Raw genomic sequence first — 19,188 nt, forward strand, 5'->3', positions numbered from 1 at the left:
CCTCAATAGAGGATACTAAGGCACTTTAACAACGCATAACAGGTCACACTAGAACATCAGCTATTTAGCTTCAGACTACACAAATGAGGAGCATCAAGGAGTATTTTACCGCCTACACAAGTGAAAATTCTTTGGGCGTGCTTTCAACCTAGACCATGGACATCTTTGTTACAGTCCTAAGCCAAGCGTGCTTACTCCAGTGCGGTTGAAGATGTGGCCTGACCCGAGATGAGGATTAAGAGTCTCAGATATCTTTATTGGCTGCTTACCCTAAAGCTTACAACGTACCCTTTCCCGGCCAGATCCGATCCGCTAGATTAAGATTGTCGCCCACAAACTTATCCACGCAGCTGGGAATCACGTGGCTATGACGCGTGGCCAACATGGCGACCCAGTGCTGAGATAGCAACGGCTCGACGGAACTGGTGGCGACGTCGGCCAGGCGTTAAGGCAGTTTTTGACACCTGCGGCGAAGCAGGGCCGGGCCGGCAATGACGGCCTGAGTCGGTTAAGACACCGAACAAGCGATGAAAGAACAGCAACGAGCGGATTTCAATCGACGGCATACGAAGACGGGAACCACCACGACGAAGGGCATGTTTCTGTCCCGGGCGCTGGAGAAGATCCTGTCGGATAAGGAGGTGAAGCGAAGCCAGCACAACCAGCTGCGCAAGGCTTGTCAGGTGGCTCTGGGTGAGCTCCGTCCGTGGTTTTCCCCCGGTCCTAACCTGTCTTGTTCGCTTTCGAGATTCGAGACGGCGCTGGACACCGAATGTCGTTGTTCGGCTGTCGAGCACTTCATTTAAACGCGATTTAATTAGCCAGCTATCTTATCTTAGCTAGCCAGTTGACCGTTGGCCCTAACGTAGCTACTCCGCTAGCTGGCAAGCTAATGTCGTTGATTACACTGTTAGCCGTCAGGCAGGTAAGCCCTCGGGCTGTCATTAGCTAGCTAGCTAACCAACCAGCGTATTATTTTTTACTTGTATTTTTATTTAAATTTTTTTTTGGCGTCGCTCGCCACATGTTACTGAATACGGATACAAATTATTATAGTCGCACATTTACAGTAAAGTGCTTAGACCGCTCATGTTTCGTAGCTAGCGTGACCAGCTAACGCTAGTGCTCATGAATCGATTCGCTAATTTACAGTTGCATCATGTAGGCATCATGTAGGCAGCTGTCCGTTCCCTAGTCAGTTATGTTGTACTGCGTCTTAGTCTGTTTTAACTTAAGTCTTTGACTGCACAGCCTGTTTAGTTACTGCATAGCCTAACCTAGCTAGGTAGATGTCTTTGTGTCGTGTTTTGAGGGAGCGAAACACCTTGATGCATCATCTTGACTGAATTGTACTACGTGGCATTAAAATGTTCTCGTTATAAGTGCCATTTAATCGATTGAAATAATATTAAACAAAAGCAGCGACGTGAATGATGACCTCGCACTTGTCAGGAAGATGTAGGGCAGTAAGGACACGATTGAAATTCCAGTTGTCTGAACTTCCGGGTTGTTTGTCCTAACGTGAAAAGGTGAGCTTGAAAAGTTAACGAAGTGTGACGATCTTGTTTCCTGATGAGTTTTTGTTTCAAACTTCTAATCTTTGTTCTGGACTTTTCTCCACTTTTGAATTTTAAACAAAAATAGCCCCAAAGGGTTCACCGGTTAAATCTTTCAATTTTCACTAGTCAGTTTGTTTATTTGCATGTGCGTCTTGTAAAACTAAACTGCCCGACAAGGAAGTCGTGTAACTAAGTTGCTGCACTTTTTAAGATTGCACTCCTTTTTTCCCCTTGTTGGTTCATCCTGTCAGCAACTGAGAGAATCCCAGTCTCTACAGCAGATATGTTTACACAGTGTGTTCCTGGATTCAATGAGTAACTTGTGCACACAATCAACAGTTCATTGGTGCCTGCTGCAACACTTAGAATTGCACTATACATATGATTCTACCTCAGTGTGCTTTGTTGCATTGGGTATTATGCAACAAATTTACTCTGACAAATAAACCCTCTTTTGTTATATGCAAATTGACAGAACAAGAACGAGGCAAATTGGTCCAATTTGCAATGGAGAAATCCAAGTTTTCAATCCCACAGAAGGCTTTCGTAGACTACATCTTAAAATACCACAGATACTGTGATGTGCTATAGGTGATTCCTCAAACACTCTCCTAGGTACCAGTGTAGTTCCCAAAGGTGCGTGTTGGCAAGCTGTGGGAAATCTAAAGGCTCACTCAGACTAACTTTGAGGTCACCCTGCTCTTTTGATGGCACCTGCTGCAAATGTGAACAGTGATCTATTTTTTTTTTTTTGTGTACTTTATGTACTGAATTCTCCTGTGCTATTAGAGTTTCAGTGAGTACCATGGTTTGTGAGTCTGATGGACTTAATCAGCAATCACTATCATTTGTATCATTTGTTGCACCATCATAGTCTTTATTGGGCAGTCTATAAGACTGTACAGCATATTGCAACTGTGAAAACTGACCTAATGCCAAACTGTGGTTTAATCAGTGATCAAAGATGGTATCAAGAGACGCTGTCTCCTTTCAATGTTGCCTCCAACCCTGTTTCTGGAGAGCTCTCCGACCTATGGTATATCCAACTCCAACCTTACACATCTGATTCAGATAATCAATAACTCCATATTCCTTTGTCTGAATGAAGAACGTTAAAAAGTAGTTCTGCAGGATTAGGATTGGAGATCCATGATAAAGATTATAGTAATCCTGTAATGGTATTCTAAACAGCATCAATGCTAATAATTTTGGTTAGTTTAATTGGAACTAGTGCCACTTGAGATTAGACAAAAATTATCAATTGATCTGAGTTTCGTTTTTTCAGACAAACATGATGGGGGGGGGGGGGGGGGGTGTGCATCTTAAATGTTATTCTCAAAGTAGCTGATCTTATTTGGTACTATATGGCTATATGAAATATTCTTATGAAATATGATATTGTGTAATCTTAAGTATCCTGTTGTGTGTAGATAACCGTTTGATAATGAGTGAGATTACGTCCCAGTATACACTGCTCATGACCGAGAGAAATAGAAACTTCACTAGTTTGCATAACGTGTTCAGTTCTTAAAGGCGCTGAATACAGAAACCTAGTCCCTCTGGCCCCTGGAGCCTGAACGTAACTAGCTGAGGATGGCTCCTACTAGATTCCATCTCAAGAACAATATGGACCTCTGTCTTCAAAATTACAGTGGTTAATATGTGCTGCTTCCTTTTCTGTTTTGATATTTTCCCCTGTCCTGCTCTGTGGCCCGGCTGCCTGTCATTGGCTAGCCTAGTCATACTGCTTCTTGGCCACCGTTATTTTGTCTACATCAGCGAGCCTTCCTCGGCCCTGCTGCTCCTGCCCTCTTCAGTGCTGTCCCCATTACCCAAATGTTGCTTGAGCTCACGCTCGTGCAACTGGCCCATACTCTGCCACGCTGATCACAATGACACTCGAAAAGTGCCACTTTTTTTCCCTTCGTCTTTACTCTGGCAGTTAACAGGACGTTGTCTACCTTATCCGTTTAAAAATAAGCATGTTATTGCAGCCCGTGTCGTCATGTGCTCACTGATCCACGCCTTAGTTTTTCACATGTATATTTGCTGGGGCGTGGCGGGGGTTGGGTTTACCGAAGGACAAGCCTGAGAGGGTGCAGTGGTAGGTATGTGAGGAGTGTCATGTGTTTAATGTCCTTCTCCTCTTTTTATTTGCTTCTTTCCAGAGGAGATCAAGCTTGAGCTGGAAAAACAGAAGTGAGTTCATCCCGTCCATTCTTTGTGTTCTTCTCCCATACCGCTGAGCTCAGCAGATGCAGAAACAGGATATATGTTTGAAAGACATCTCTGGAGCATATGGTGGTGGTGATGCACAGCCCTAGTAGTTTTATGACTGAAAAGGCTGAATGGTGTTGGCCTCTAGTGATGGCTATGCAGCTGCAGTTCCTTCTGAATGTGAACAGCTAAACCAGCTCTTCAGCCAAGAATGTCTGAGCTGTCTTTCACCAATCACAAAGCATTGCACCAGATTTCTAAGTGTTAAATTGTTGCATGTGTCGCTCTATCACAAAGTCATGTGTAAAATGCTTTTTTTTAAATATGTGAATCCCAGGGATGGCATTGTGGTTCCACCAAGAGCCAACTACGTCGAGGCGGACAAGTACGTCCTGCCCTTTGAGCTGGCATGTCAGTCAAAGTCTCCGCGAATTGTCAGCACCTCCCTGGACTGCTTGCAGGTACCATGCCTCCGCTTGCTCAGCGGCAGCCCTCGTGTCGCTGGCTGGCACACCCACAGCTCAGGCTCCCATACAGGCCCCGTCATGAAGCCTGCCGCTCACTAACGCTCGCTCTGATCACTGCAGAAGCTCATCGCTTACGGCCACATCACGGGGAATGCTCCGGACAGTGGAGCACCTGGGAAACGGCTGATCGACCGGCTGGTAGAGACCATCTGCAACTGCTTCCAGGGCCCACAGACAGATGAGGGCGTGCAGCTACAGATTATCAAGGTGAGAGATCCCCCAGTCATATGTTTAGTTTATTGCTTGCCAGATGGACACCAGAGGACGTTCGTGTAAAGGGCAGCCAATAGCGTGTTTACCCAGTAAACACACAAGTAGTAAATAACTTGACATTTGCCTTTTTAGAGAGTGTATGTTTCTTCTCACTGAGATGGCAGTACTAATCACTGTAACAGTCTTTCATAATCTTATAGATTCTGTGCATAATTTTTTACATTGCATTAGATTGATGCATTGCACTTGACCCATTGCACTGGGTAATTAAATTTCCTACCAGACATAAACTTAGCATTACTTTTATATCACATTTTCTCTCAATAAAATTAAAACAGTATAGGATCAAATTAACTTCCTGGAGAGGACATGGTTTTCATTCTGTGTCTTCGCCGCCCCCCCCCACCCCCCTAGGCTCTTCTGACAGCAGTGACATCTCCTCACATAGAGATCCATGAGGGGACAGTTCTACTAACTGTGCGTACCTGTTACAACATCTACCTGGCCAGCCGCAACCTGATCAACCAGACCACAGCCAAGGCCACCCTAACTCAGATGCTCAACGTCATTTTTACGCGCATGGAGAACCAGGCGGTCAGCATCGATGCCCACTGTACCCCGAGCTGGGCGTCCTGGCACTGATTTGTTTTGTCTTTTGGTTTGTTTGTTCTGTTCCAGCAGTCCTTTGCAGGCGTGCTGTGTTCTCAGTACTGGCTGTGTTTTTGCTTGTAGGCTCTAGAGGCCCAGGAAGCTGAAAAGGAGAGACAGCGTTTGCAGCCCCCAAACCCTGTCCCAGCGCCCCCAAACCCCTCCCCTACACCAGGGCAAATTTCTGGATCCCCGTGGTCTGGACGCAGCCCCTCCGAACAGAACTGTCCACTCTCATCCTCACCCAGCCCCCTGGACATCAACACCATGCCCCCTGTGACTCAGGACACCACCTCAATCAATGGCCAAACGGACAATCTAAAGACGGAGGAGGGGGAGGCTACACAAGACTCGACGGAAAGCTCACAACCAGGTGCATAATGTGTCCGTATTTTCCAGTGCATTGTTTTTAATGTTTATTTGTATCTTGCGCTGTTGTAACTAAAACAGTAAAAATGACACAGGTCTGTATAAGAAATTATAAATGTGTTTTTACTTTTTATTGATGATGACACTAATATATATATTTTTAAATTGTTATTATTTAGGTCCAGACACACTGGAGTCAGGTTCCCATGTTCCCAAGTCACCACAAGAGGGCGCCAGTGAGGGAGAGCAGTACCCACTGGAGGCTGAGCAGGAGGAGGCAGAGCCAGACAGTGGCCTGGGAGAGAGCTCTGTGGAGGGAGGTAAGGGCACGCCAGCCAACAAAGACGGTTGAAGTCAGTGAAGACTTAGTCCCTCACACACAATGAGTAGGGATGTGGGGATGAATCTCTGACTAGTCTATGACTAATCACTAGTCTAGTCAAACGTATGATTCTCCACTTTCTGCTTCAGTAGGCTTGGACCAACATTCTGATTCTGAATCCAAAGTGGCGCCCACTGCTGTCAGGGCTGATGCTCAGCAAATGAATGGTGTTGTGGACGATCGAGCTTCTGTGTCGTCCACAGATATTCTGGTATGTTAAAATACTACAGTCTTCTGTTTTTTGTTTTGTTTTTTTCCCTTGTTGTATATTGTTTTGAATATCAGTGTGCCCCTGCTCATGTTGTCTGAAATTTTCATTCACATTGTTTGTTTGTGTGCTAAGTGGTACTGCGCATTGCCATTTGGTTAGTGATTACCTTTTGTTAAAGCTTGACTAGCCAAGGTGACATTTTGTCTCCGATATGTTATCTTGGTTTTCACAAAGTTGGCTTTCTCGTATTCTGGTACTTTCTGAATGTTCACCAATGCAGTACCTAGAGAACAGGTTCTAATGTGTTGGCTTTTTTCAACAAGGGAAGTTTGTTTTTATAGACTGATATGCAGTAAAGGTTTCTGTTAGTTATTGAATGTTGTTTTCTGCCTTTTTGATAATTGAGGATAAATCCCAAGCATATTAAGTTAGTCAGTAGCCTTTATGGTTTTATTGATGGCTATGCTTTTTGCACAGTGAGTCAACTAAGACCTCAGCAAACATAACAGCAACATTTTGTTTTTAAATAAATAAATATATAAGAATGAACATTTCAATAAGTTACAATTTCAAATTAAATTAACTTTTTTACATGGGGAATGCACAGTGTTCCTTAGGTTCTTTCATCATGGACTCATTTATGAGGGCTGGGTAAACAGGTTTTGGAAACTCGCTTGTACTGAAGTCCTGTGTAGATCCACGTGTTTTGCTGAGGCCGTGGTGTTTGTGGTGCTGGGTCTGCTCTCTGCCCGCTCGCAGGATGCCGAGGCGATGCAGGGCACTCAGACGGCTGCCCGCTTTTCCCACATCCTGCAGAAAGACGCCTTCCTGGTGTTCCGCTCCCTCTGCAAGCTCTCCATGAAGCCCCTGGCCGACGGCCCGCCCGACCCCAAGTGAGACGTCAGCCCTACAGCTTTCTCAGCCATTGGTTCTTAAAGCCATCTTGCAGGACGTGCACCAAGAACTCCTGAGGCTTCCAGGAGGTTTCAGGAGTTAAAGTGCATTGTGAAATTTCAGAGGGGGCTACAGGCAAGAAATGCACCTTGTAAAGTGTTTCTGAAACTTAACTGTGACTATGAAAATATAAAGTAGATTTAAACAATTTATTGGTAAACCTAATCCATAAATTCATTAATTGCTAGATGGGTATCTTGCTAGGGCTAACAGTTACAGTTGTGCATGGCATTTGTGATTTTATTGCGAGTGGGTTTGCCAAATGGATACCGATAATTGCGCAACAAGGAATTGAAGTGAAGTTTGAGTTTCTGCCATCTGTCTTGCATGCAAATTGACTTGAGGTTGTACAGCTCTTGGGAGTTCACGGCAGGTGCATTTCAGTTCTGCAGCTTTAGAAATGAGAGACTCAGAAAAATAAGAATTTGGTATAAATGATAAAATATGAAATGGTACTTTTATTGTGCCACACATACAAAAGTGCACTCCTTGCGCCAGCCGTTTAGTGGCACCTTAAGCTACTATTGTCAATAAATCCTGAAACTACATTTGTGCTTATGGCTTAACGAAATGTAAGCGTTCCCTTCTTGGGATAAGAAGTATAAGCCTAAACTGGAAACCTTTGAATTCTGTTCAGTAAAGGTAGTCTTGTTCTCTCTCGTTCATCTTTCTCTCTGTCAGGTCTCATGAGCTGCGCTCTAAGGTGGTCTCCCTACAGCTGCTGCTGTCTGTCCTCCAGGGGGCCGGCCCTGTTTTCCGCACACACGAGATGTTTGTAAATGCTATAAAGCAGTACCTGTGTGTGGCGCTGTCCAAGAATGGCGTTTCTTCCGTGCCTGAGGTGTTCGAGCTCTCACTGGCCATTTTCCTCACCCTACTGTCCCACTTTAAAGTGCATCTTAAAATGCAGATTGAGGTGAGGAGCGTGAGGGGGACCGTTTTAGTTTTCAGTCGTGCTTTGTTTTTCCTCCTCATGTTTGCTCCTGCCATTTCACTATCGTCAGGTGTTCTTCCGAGAGATCTTTCTGACCATTCTGGAAACGTCGTCGAGCTCCTTCGAGCACAAGTGGATGGTCATCCAGACGCTGACTCGCATTTGCGCAGGTACTTTAACTACTTTCACTGTTGCTCTCGCACGTTTTGTTACCCACCATGAATATACATTTCCTATGTGACAGCTTGCTGTCTGACCCCACAGTGTGATGTCAGAGCCTGCTACCCTTCCTCTTTCAGATGCTCAATGCGTGGTGGATATTTACGTGAATTATGACTGTGACCTGAATGCAGCCAATATCTTTGAGCGGCTGGTGAACGATCTTTCAAAAATCGCTCAGGGTCGGAGTGGACAGGAACTGGGCATGACACTGCTGCAGGTACAGGAAACCCCCCCCGGCATATGAAGCAACACTTAAAGTAGCAAAGCGGTTTGCACACCTTTGGAACTGTACCCTGCCCCAGCCATGTGATACCCAGTGACGCAGAGCAGGAAACGGCATGAATGCATTCACGCTGAACTGTACTGCTGACTCCCATTCAGCTGGCTTGGTGTGCAGACAGCTTAATGAGTGTATGGCTTAAATGCCATGAAGTGAAGTGTGTGGGGTTTTTTTTATTACCTTGTAGGAACTGAGTTTGCGGAAGAAGGGCCTGGAGTGCCTGGTGTCCATTCTGAAATGCATGGTGGAGTGGAGCAGAGACCTGTATGTCAACCCCAACCTACAGACCAACCTGGGTGAGCAGCCCCTCCGGGCTTCCTCCATCACCTCTGGCTGCCTAGCGCCGCTTGCTTTACTGAGCTCTGGTGTGATGTGGGCGGAACTGTAGGCCAGGAGCATCAGGCCGAGGGCGAGGTGGTGGAGGTGAAGCCCCCGGAGCACCTGTCCTCGCGGCGGGACAGCGTGGGCTCGCAGGACTCTGCCGTGTCCTCTGGGGTCCAGGCCTCGGACCACCCCGTGCAGTATGAGGTCATCAAGCAACAGAAGGAGATCATCGAGCATGGCATCGAGCTGTGAGTGGGCCCCGCCTGTTTGTCGCGTTTGTTTTTTATTTTTAGACCAACCAACTCCCCCGCCCCGGTCAGTGTTAACCCTGTCCCCAACCCCCCTCCTGTGCTCCGGAAAGATTTAATAAAAAACCCAAGAGGGGAGTGCAGTACCTGCAGGAGCAAGGCATGCTGGGAAACTCTCCAGAGGACATCGCTCAGTTTCTGCATCAGGAGGAGAGGCTAGACACAGTAGGTGTAATCAGTCGTCCCTTTTCTCCGCCGTACCCCCCCACGGCGTGTCCACAGACTCTCAGCTCCTCTCCTGCCTCCTCTGTACAGACTCAGGTCGGGGAGTTCCTGGGTGAGAACGCCAAGTTCAATAAGGAGGTGATGTACTGCTACGTGGACCAGCTCGACTTCTGCGGCAAGGACTTCGTGTCGGCTCTGCGCGTCTTCCTGGAGGGCTTCCGGCTGCCCGGCGAGGCGCAGAAAATCGACCGGCTCATGGAGAAGTTCGCTGCTCGTTACCTCGAGTGCAACCAGGGGTGAGGACACCCCCCCCCCCCCCCCCCCCCGAACTGCGCAAAGCAGCCCCCTGCCCTCCTGCGTGCGCTTACATTGTTCCGCTCCTTTCCAGGCAGACGCTGTTTGCCAGCGCGGACACGGCCTACGTCCTGGCCTACTCCATCATCATGCTGACCACCGACCTGCACAGCCCGCAGGTCAGTACGCCACCCTCCTGCACACACCACTGACACTTTGGTTCCGTTCTCTGTTCAGGTCAGTGTCTCTGCGCCTTCACTAGACCTGATCCTCTTACTCTTTCTCGTGTGTCCTCTACTGTCATCAGTTCTTTGTTCGCTGCTGAAGTCTAGTTCCTGTATCTTTTATTTTATTTATTTTTTAGTGCCTTGGGTTTTTAATGAGTGTTTTGACTCTTCGCAGGTGAAGAACAAAATGACGAAGGAGCAGTACATCAAGATGAACCGTGGCATTAATGACAGCAAGGACCTGCCTGAGGAGTACCTCTCCTCCATCTATGATGAGATCGCAGGGAAGAGGATTGCCATGAAGGAGAGCAAGGAGTACTCCATCACCCCCAAGTCCAGCAAGCAGAGTAAGAGCTCGTCATGTCACTAAGGCTGTCGGACAAGCATCACTGGTTTCTTAAACAATGGTATGTGCTCCCTCTAGTGGTATGCAGAGGAATCACCAAAATCTTTTTCTTAAATGCATTTAAGTGTCGTAATGGAGGGAGCCACATACTTTCTATAGTGGTACATGGTTTGAGAACCACTGCTCCTGATTTTGTTTTCTCAAAGTGTTCTTCTTTCAGTGAAGACTAAATAAACGTAGTAGTATTATTGTTAGAAAAATAGCAGTATTGACTAAATGACATTGCTGTGTGAGTAGGGAGTGTTACCAGTGTATGCTCTTGTGGCAGGCGTGGCCAATGAGAAACAGAGGCGGCTGCTGTATAACGTGGAGATGGAGCAGATGGCGAAGACGGCTAAAGCTCTGATGGAGGCAGTGAGCCATGCCCAGGCCCCGTTCTTCAGCGCCACCCACCTGGAGCACGTCCGGCCCATGTTCAAGGTACCAGCACCTGGGCCGCCACCCCAGCTGCCATTAGAGTAGTCTCACGTTGCCCCAGCCCTGCATTGGGAAGGTTTGCCTCTGAGACGTGCAGCTCACATCTGTGTGTGTGTGTGTGTGTGTGTGTGTGTGTGTGTGTGTGTGTGTGTGTGTGTGTGTGTGTGTGTGTGTGTGTGTACAGATTCATAAAACCTACATAGTTGTGAGATCTACTCTGACAATTTGAGGTGCAGAGCAAAAGAAGAGCTGCTTTTCAGTTAAAAGAAAGTGTGTGTACGCGTGTGCGCTCACATGTTGTGTTCTACAGTTGGCGTGGACACCCCTGTTGGCAGCGTTCAGCGTGGGCCTGCAGGACTGTGATGACCCGGATGTGGCATCTCTATGTCTGGAGGGAATCCGCTGTGCCATCAGGATCGCCTGTATCTTCGGCATGCAGGTGCGCCCTGGGCCATTACCTGGCAATGCCCTCTGACCTGTTGCCCCCAAGCCGAGGGGCACCAAGTTGACTTCTCCTTGGCGTTTCTCCATTCTCTGATTTTGTGTGTGTGTGTGTGTGTGTGTGTGCGCGCCTGCATGTGCAGTTGGAACGGGATGCATACATCCAGGCCTTGGCCAGGTTCACCCTCCTCACAGCTAGCTCCAGTATCACCGAGATGAAGCAGAAGAATATCGACACCATAAAGACCCTCATAACCGTGGCACACACTGACGGCAACTACCTGGGCAACTCTTGGCACGAGGTGGGCAAACAGCCCTACACGTCACACAACACCCGACCATCCATGTTGGTCTTGTTAGCTTAAGGCCCCAATGCAGGCCTATTGTCTCCCACCGACCCATCATCCATTGCTTCCCTACCTAGATTCTGCGGTGTATCAGTCAGCTGGAGCTGGCACAGCTGATCGGCACAGGCGTGAAGACGCGTTACATCTCTGGTGTGATCAGAGACCAAGGCAGTAGCGTGAAGGGCTTCCCCACCGGCGGAGAGGAGTTCATGCCCCTGGGCTTAGGTAAGCCATGTCAGGAGGCTACATGGGGCCTCATGACTCACCGTGCACTGTTTGTAATGAGGCATGACGGTGACGGGTTTCTGTTTGTGCATTATTGGATGCCTGGTCTCCAGCAGTATGCTTGACTCGTCACAGGCACATTAGTTGGGGGTCCAGACAGGCGTCAGATGGCACATATCCAGGAGTCTGTAGGGGAGACCAGCTCTCAGAGTGTGGTGGTAGCTGTGGACAGGTAAGTATCCCCCCCCCCCCACCGTATAACGGTGGTATACTCAGAGTTGTCGTTTTTATGTTTAACCCATTTCTCTGTTGTCTCCCAGAATTTTCACTGGATCCACCAGGCTTGATGGAAATGCAATAGGTATGTGTGTGTGAGTTGCTAGTGAGGGTTTTTTTGTTTTTGTTTTGTCTGTGTTTCAGTCGCCTTTACTGGCATGCTACCTACAACCAGAAATTCCTGATTTTCATGTAAAGTAGTTAATTTGTCAGAAAAACCAAACATTTGACCCTCTTACCAGCTGATGTTAAGACGATCACTATATCAGTGCTAAGCTCCTGTCTTCCAGTGGATTTTGTGCGCTGGTTGTGCGCGGTGTCGATGGACGAGCTAGCCTCGGCTCACCAGCCCCGCATGTTCAGCCTGCAGAAGATCGTGGAGATCTCCTACTACAACATGAACCGCATCCGCCTGCAGTGGTCCCGTATCTGGCAGGTTATTGGAGACCACTTCAACAAGGTCAGCAATCTGCATGCCTCCCACAGCCTCAGTACGCGAGCTTGCGCTGTGTGGCTTACACCAGCGGTCTCTTACACGGGACATCTCCACGTCCGTGCTGTTCGTCCAGGTGGGCTGTAATCCCAACGAGGATGTGGCCATCTTCGCAGTCGACTCTTTGAGGCAGCTTTCCATGAAGTTCTTGGAGAAGGGAGAGCTGGCCAACTTCCGCTTCCAGAAGGACTTCCTCAGGCCCTTTGAGCACATCATGAAGAAGAACAGGTTAGGGAGGATGAGCAGAACACTCGAGGTTCAGCAGGGATATGCCACAGCTTGAGTCAGTCCTTATTCTTCTTGCGTTTCCCTCTCTCCCTTACGAAGGTCTCCCACTATCCGGGACATGGTGATCCGTTGCGTGGCCCAGATGGTGAACTCCCAGGCTGCTAATATCCGCTCCGGCTGGAAGAACATCTTCTCGGTTTTCCACCAGGCAGCGTCGGACCACGACGAGTCCATAGTGGAGCTGGCTTTCCAGACCACTGGGCACATTGTCAGTGAGTAGCAGCAGCTTAACAGTGGCATGGTCTCCCCCAGGAGCCTTGCTGATCTAGTCTTGTGTTTTCTCAAACTTTTGCTTTGAGAGCCTCTCTCTCTTCCGCTGCCCTTCACAGTGAACACCTTTCAGCAGCACTTTCCAGCCGCGATCGACTCCTTCCAGGATGCGGTGAAGTGCCTGTCCGAGTTTGTGTGTAACGCCGCGTTTCCCGACACCAGTATGGAAGCCATCCGACTCATTCGACACTGCGCCAAATACGTGTCTGACAGACCACAGGTGAGCACTCATCCATAGACTGACCAACAATGTGTTGCAGTTGTAGCTTGAGAACCCAGGTTACTTCGTCATCCGTGTGTGCTCGCTCGCACTCACTCTGTTTCACTCTCTTTTCTCTTGGTCATTCTGGTCAGGCACTAAGGGAATACACTAGCGATGACATGAATGTTGCCCCTGGTGACCGGGTGTGGGTACGAGGCTGGTTCCCCATTCTGTTTGAGCTCTCCTGCATCATCAACCGCTGCAAGCTGGACATCAGGACCAGGTAGGCCAAGAGCCACCACACTGTAAACCCCATCAATTATCGCTGATCTTTAGGCTATTTTACTGTGTGTGCTCGTGCTTGCGTTGCAGAGGCCTGACGGTGATGTTTGAGATCATGAAGAGTTATGGACACACCTTTGAGAAGCATTGGTGGCATGACCTCTTCCGCATCGTCTTCCGCATCTTTGACAACATGAAGCTTCCAGAACAACAGACTGAGGTGAACTGCTGCATCTCCTATCAGCAGTGAGCATGAATGAGCCGTCTGCCAGTTAAGACTGCCCTCTGGGTGGCTGCTTTCAATGACAAGTCGCAAAAGTTCCCCTACTTTCTTCCACAGAAAACCGAGTGGATGACCACCACGTGTAATCACGCGCTCTACGCCATCTGCGACGTCTTCTCGCAGTTCTACGAGCCGCTCAGCGAGGTGTTGCTGGCAGATGTCTTTGCTCAGCTGCAGTGGTGCGTCAAGCAAGGTGGGACTTCCACTTACTCACCCTGACCCCCATGTCACTCCACTCACACGCAAACCTCATGAGGGACTCCATAGAGTTTAAAGGATTTGGACCAGCAACCTGATACAAGCCAGGCAACACTGGCGGTCAGGACGCGCCCCAGTGAGGTGGGTCCTGGGGACCTCATTAAAACCTGTACGTGGCCTGAGCCATGTGTGCCTGGCAGGAACGGCGTTTTCTGCCTGCTGGTGGGATGCATGAGCAACAGGGAGCGTGACCCTCACGTGTGCCTCTCTCATGGCCCTCAGATAACGAGCAGCTGGCACGGTCTGGCACGAACTGCTTGGAGAACCTGGTGATCCAGAACGGGGAGAAGTTCAGCGCGGAGGTGTGGGACGTCACCTGCGCCTGCATGCTGGAGATCTTCCAGTCCACCAGCCCTCATGCGTACGGCTCTCTCGCATGCTTGCGTCCGCTGCTCAATCACCTGCTCTTGGCCTGTTAGATTAGGACTTGCACTATTACCTTCATTTACATTCATGTTTATCCCCCTGGAATGGTTTTTGGTTTTTTGCTTTTAATGGCCACATTTGTAATGTCTAAAAAATGGTTATGCAGTCTATCGTTAAGCCTGTTTCTGAAGTATTTGAAGTTTTCCTTGTGAAACACTGGTGGTCAAATGCTCCAGGGTTGATCTGATTATTCTCCTCTTAACAGCTTGTTGACATGGCGACCGGCTGGGCAGGAAGAGGAGGTGGGAGATGGGAAACACATGGTGAGATGACTAACATGAGTAAATATGACACACACACACACACACACACACACACACACACAAATGTATGCACACACGCATGCTCAATAACCAGTGAACAGGCACCTCAGTGCACCTATGCAAATTAAAAGAATCCTGTTGTATGCTTAATTTTAACACAGTCAGTGCCCAAAAATCTGACCACATTTTTATCATAGAATCAAGTGCAAATTGTTCTTTGTTTTCCAGGACGTGGAGGTAGACTCTCAGTCCCAGAGCAGCTTTGAGAGGACACTCTCAGAGAGAGGACAGAGTCAGATGTCCACGGCCAGCGATGAGATTTGGAGGGGAAAGCCCCACGCACGTAAGCCCCTCTCTCTCCTCCTCCTGTTTACACCAGAATTTCCCGCCTCCTCCGTGAAGTTTCCATGAAGTACATATGTTCCCCGTTTTGACTCTTTATGACCTCAGCCTATTAGCCGTCACCGCTCAAAATCTGTTCATTCTATTTCAGGTGCTGATGTCATGCTCTGTTTCCTAGGAAACATTTTCTATTAATGGATATGTACTGCCATCACTGCATAAAGATTACCCTTGTTCATAAATGGTATTGGTTCTGCATCTTGTTTTGTGTGAGCTGCGCCGACTGACGTGGGTGTGTTTGTCACAGGGGTGTCGGATCAGAGGCTGTTTGCAGGACTGCTCATAAAGTGTGTGGTGCAGCTGGAGCTCATCCAGACCATTGATAACATCGTTTTCTACCCTGCTACCAGCAAGAAGGAGGATGCTGAGAACATGGCTGCTGCTCTGGTTTGTCTCCGAGTTTGTCCCAGAGGCTCTTTCCATGAAAGTACTTTGTGTTTTTCGTGAGTTTATGTATGCATACAGGATCAAAAACCTTTCGGCCCGTATGTCAACATTGTTTTGTTTTTGTAGTACCAAAAAAAAAAGTGCATCATATGCTGCGTTAGGGGAAAGTTGGAGTTCCAATTGTTGCCGATTGTTACCGGCCACTGGCTGGTGAACCCGTTTTATTTTTTCACGGATCGAGCGACATTTTGCCATTGACCCTGTACGTACGTACGTACACCAAAAATGACTGACTGTTGCGCGTTGTTTACATATGGTTACGGAGATGAGATTGTGTGTCGCTCTGCCCCGTGTCCACCATGCAGAGGGATGCTCTGGAGGAGGCGGCGGAGGTGGAGCCACAGGCCAGGCCCGAGCAGGGCATGTACAGGCATCTCTCTCCCCAGCACCTCTTCAAGCTGCTCGACTGCCTGCTCGAGTCGCACACCTTCGCCAAAGACTTCAACTCCAACAACGAGCAACGCACGGCGCTCTGGAGGGCAGGTCTGTCCCGCCCTCCGCACCACAGAGCACCGCGATTGGCCGTCGTAGCACGCATGTAAATGAGCGTTCATTTTGCCACCCGAGGTGGCCCGTCAAAGGTTGCTGGCCTTCTAGGTATTCAATGATGTGTTTTGCCACTGCAGGATTCAAGGGCAAGTCCAAGCCCAACCTGCTGAAGCAGGAGACCAGCAGCCTGGCCTGCAGCCTGCGGATCCTCTTCCAGATGTATTCGGACAGACGGCTGCAGGAAGCCTGGCCGGACATCCAAACCCGCCTGCTGCTGTAAGTGTGCGCTCAGGGGGAGGGGAGGGCAGAAGCACTCAGCCAGATCGTGCTTGAGTCGGACGCTGAGAAGGCACGCCACACGTAGCGCGTCTGGGTGGGGGGGGTAGTTGCCGTCATCGATTTTTTTTTTTAATTTTTTTTTTTTTTTGCAATGCATAGTAACGTGTCCATGACTTGACGTAAAAGCATGCGCACAGAATACCAGTAGATTTGTTTTTGTAACTTTCTGTAGCAATATTGCGAAGCTTTTTTGTTTTTGTTTTTGTTTTTTGTGATGACGGATCACAATGTTGTGATGAGTTAATGTGTGCAGTATATGAGATGAGGCAGCAGTGAAGTGTGCATGCATGTTTCTGGTGTTCCCCCTATAGTGTGTGTAGCGAAGCCTTGGCTTACTTCATCAGCCTCACCTCGGAGAGCCACCGAGAGGCTTGGACCAGTTTACTGCTGCTCCTGCTTACAAGAACACTCAGACTGCCTGATGATAAGGTCACTACATGACTACACACACACGCACGCTAAATATACATACACTCACCTTTTAAAGAGAAGATAATCCCCACCCACCCACATCTAATCGGTCTCATGCCATCCTGTCGTCTGATGCCCTTAGGCCTCCTTTATATTAAATATTCAGACAAGGTCTGTTGAGTGACTTCCTGTTGGGGAAACAAAGCTGAGTAGTTGTGCTGCAGCGTAGGTGAGTGTAATGGTTATAACTGATGAGGAGGTAATTTCCTGCATGGTGACACAGATTTGAATATTCCTGTTAGTCTTCGGAAGCGTAGGTTGGGGAGATTCCCTCTCATGCAGGAAGCAGATAGCCTGTCTGATAACCTCCGTGTGTAGAGGAGGACCCCCCGCCCCCCAATTTTTGTAGGAATATTATGGACAGGCGCAGGACGTTTTTCCTGGCTCTTACTGATAGTCTTCACCATTCATCACGTTGCAGGAGAACATTAAAGCAGCATATTCCTACTCCTCATAAAGCAGTCTTATTGCTGTGTAACTCTCAGTGTAACACCATCTTATTGATGTTTTGTTGTTGTTTTTTTTTTTTTGTCTTTTTTTTTTGGTTTTTTTTTTAGCTCAAGGACTTGGTATAAAAGGGTAAAGAGAATATTTTGTTTGTCTATGCTAATTTACATTTAAACAGCTCCTTTACTCCCTGTCTCCAACCGTCAAGTTTACACACGTGGGCCTATTTCTTTGTATCTGTTATGGATTAACCTTCCCGTTTGGCCCTGCTGTGCTGATGACGTTGCATCCTGTTTTCCCTGCAGTTCAAGGCACATGCATCCTGCTACTACCCCTACCTGTGTGAGATGATGCAGTTCGACCTGATCCCTGAGCTGCGCGCTGCCCTGCGCCGCTTCTTCCTCCGCATTGGCTCCGTCTTCCGCATCGCTGCACCCGACACGGCGCCTGCACGATCCCCGCCTTCATAGTCTCTCTCTCCCCCACACACACCCACACACACACACACACACACACTGCGGTAAGAGCGTGAGCATGGACCACCCTCCAGCGCAAAGGACTGATGCTGCTTGCTCTGGGTGCCAGGGACCCCGCCTGGATCTCCCCGACCGCACATCCCTGGACACCCCTGCAGGACAGAACAGCACTGTGACCCAGCAGAGCTCTCCTCTATGTTGACTGCTCAACATTTGTGACTCCGTAAAAGCATATTAGTCATGTAACCTGGAAGGGTGCAAGGGTATTATGGCAACAAGAATAATTTATTAACTATCCTGTTTGATTGATTGTTTGTTAGTTGATTTGTGTTTTGAGTTTTGTGTGTGTTTGTTTTTTGTCATATCGGTTAAATTATTTTGTTCTCATTTTAATAAGTGAACAAACAGCAATTTCCAAATGCATAGAGCAGAAGAAGAATCTGAGTATCGTAATAACAGGCTTGTTATTTATAGCAGGTCTGCACATCTGTACCTGTGACGACGCACGCGTCTGGGGAAACCAGCTCTGAAAGTCATGAAAATGTGTTTGCTTTCTCTTGCTCTGAAGAATATAGGGGATTCAAATGTAATGTTACATAGCCTGAGAAGGTTGGTGTTATGTGGCTGCTCTCAGAAATGTTTTTGTTGATTTCATTTAGCATTCTCTTCAGGAGTTTCCACTCACTCAGTACACTACTACTATTGGCAGGAAGCGCACACAGTTGGTTTCTAAAAGATGCTGGAAGTCAGAGTTACATTTGGTCTGTAAGGGGAAAGGCTGGGGCCTTTTTGTGCTTTTTTTTTCCTCCCATATATGGTGTGAACTTTAGAGGTGTGGTAAACAGTTGTCAGTTTGAGGCATGCTTGCTTTGTCGACTGACGTTTGTTTGTTTGTTTGTTTGTTTGTTTATCTTCCCATACATAAGATCAGCATAGCTGGTTCCCAATTTTGAGTATGACTGAGTCAGACAGCTCGCTTAACTATCCTCCAGCCAGTGTTGCCATACCAACTGCAAGCAAAACCAAGAAATAACCATAGTAATGTATAATGCAGACATGTTTGTATTTGCATCCAACAGTATCAAGCCTCTGTCTTACCAGAGCATATTAAGTTTTGGATGCATTTTTATGCAGATGTATTTAATTCTTGGAAGTGCATTTAAATATTTTCTGAAAGCATTCCTTCCCTTGCAACTATATTTGTTCACTTTGCCTCCTTCAAGTAGGGGGAGTATAAATATATACAGTACGAAAAAAATACAAAGTGTAAAGTTTTCATGTAAAATAAAGAAAAAATGCTCTACACATATCGTGATGTAATCTTCCAAGCATTTGGTGAATTAATCAATAAAAAATCAGTTCTGCACAACTGAATTTTTGGCATCGAAGTTAATTAAGCTTCTCGT

General features: G+C 47.7%; 1 protein-coding gene across 2 annotated transcripts; it reads left to right on the forward strand.

Annotated features, from left to right (window-relative positions):
• The first annotated feature begins 380 nt into the window (after nucleotides 1-380).
• arfgef2 (ADP-ribosylation factor guanine nucleotide-exchange factor 2 (brefeldin A-inhibited)) lies at nucleotides 381-19,156 on the forward strand. Of its 2 annotated transcripts, none has more exons than XM_027026951.2 (39): nucleotides 381-693; nucleotides 3,728-3,758; nucleotides 4,114-4,237; nucleotides 4,364-4,510; nucleotides 4,931-5,110; nucleotides 5,249-5,537; nucleotides 5,713-5,853; nucleotides 6,005-6,126; nucleotides 6,886-7,019; nucleotides 7,762-7,996; nucleotides 8,085-8,184; nucleotides 8,314-8,453; nucleotides 8,704-8,812; nucleotides 8,905-9,088; nucleotides 9,202-9,313; nucleotides 9,404-9,609; nucleotides 9,702-9,786; nucleotides 10,010-10,181; nucleotides 10,509-10,660; nucleotides 10,968-11,096; nucleotides 11,242-11,400; nucleotides 11,523-11,670; nucleotides 11,806-11,902; nucleotides 11,991-12,031; nucleotides 12,237-12,406; nucleotides 12,516-12,667; nucleotides 12,767-12,939; nucleotides 13,057-13,217; nucleotides 13,352-13,482; nucleotides 13,572-13,701; nucleotides 13,822-13,957; nucleotides 14,245-14,383; nucleotides 14,654-14,711; nucleotides 14,940-15,054; nucleotides 15,361-15,500; nucleotides 15,866-16,043; nucleotides 16,187-16,325; nucleotides 16,700-16,817; nucleotides 17,612-19,156. In XM_027026951.2, the coding sequence occupies exons 1-39, from the start codon at nucleotides 528-530 to the stop codon at nucleotides 17,774-17,776; spliced, it is 5,508 nt and encodes a 1,835-aa protein (XP_026882752.1). In that variant the 5' UTR covers nucleotides 381-527; the 3' UTR covers nucleotides 17,777-19,156. The 2 variants fall into 2 exon arrangements, with proteins under 2 accessions (XP_026882752.1, XP_026882753.1); XM_027026952.2 differs by having other exon boundaries at nucleotides 6,008-6,126.
• The last annotated feature ends 32 nt before the right edge of the window (nucleotides 19,157-19,188 follow it).

This window comes from Electrophorus electricus, chromosome 24, assembly GCF_013358815.1.
Source record: "Electrophorus electricus isolate fEleEle1 chromosome 24, fEleEle1.pri, whole genome shotgun sequence".
Lineage (NCBI taxonomy): Eukaryota > Metazoa > Chordata > Actinopteri > Gymnotiformes > Gymnotidae > Electrophorus > Electrophorus electricus.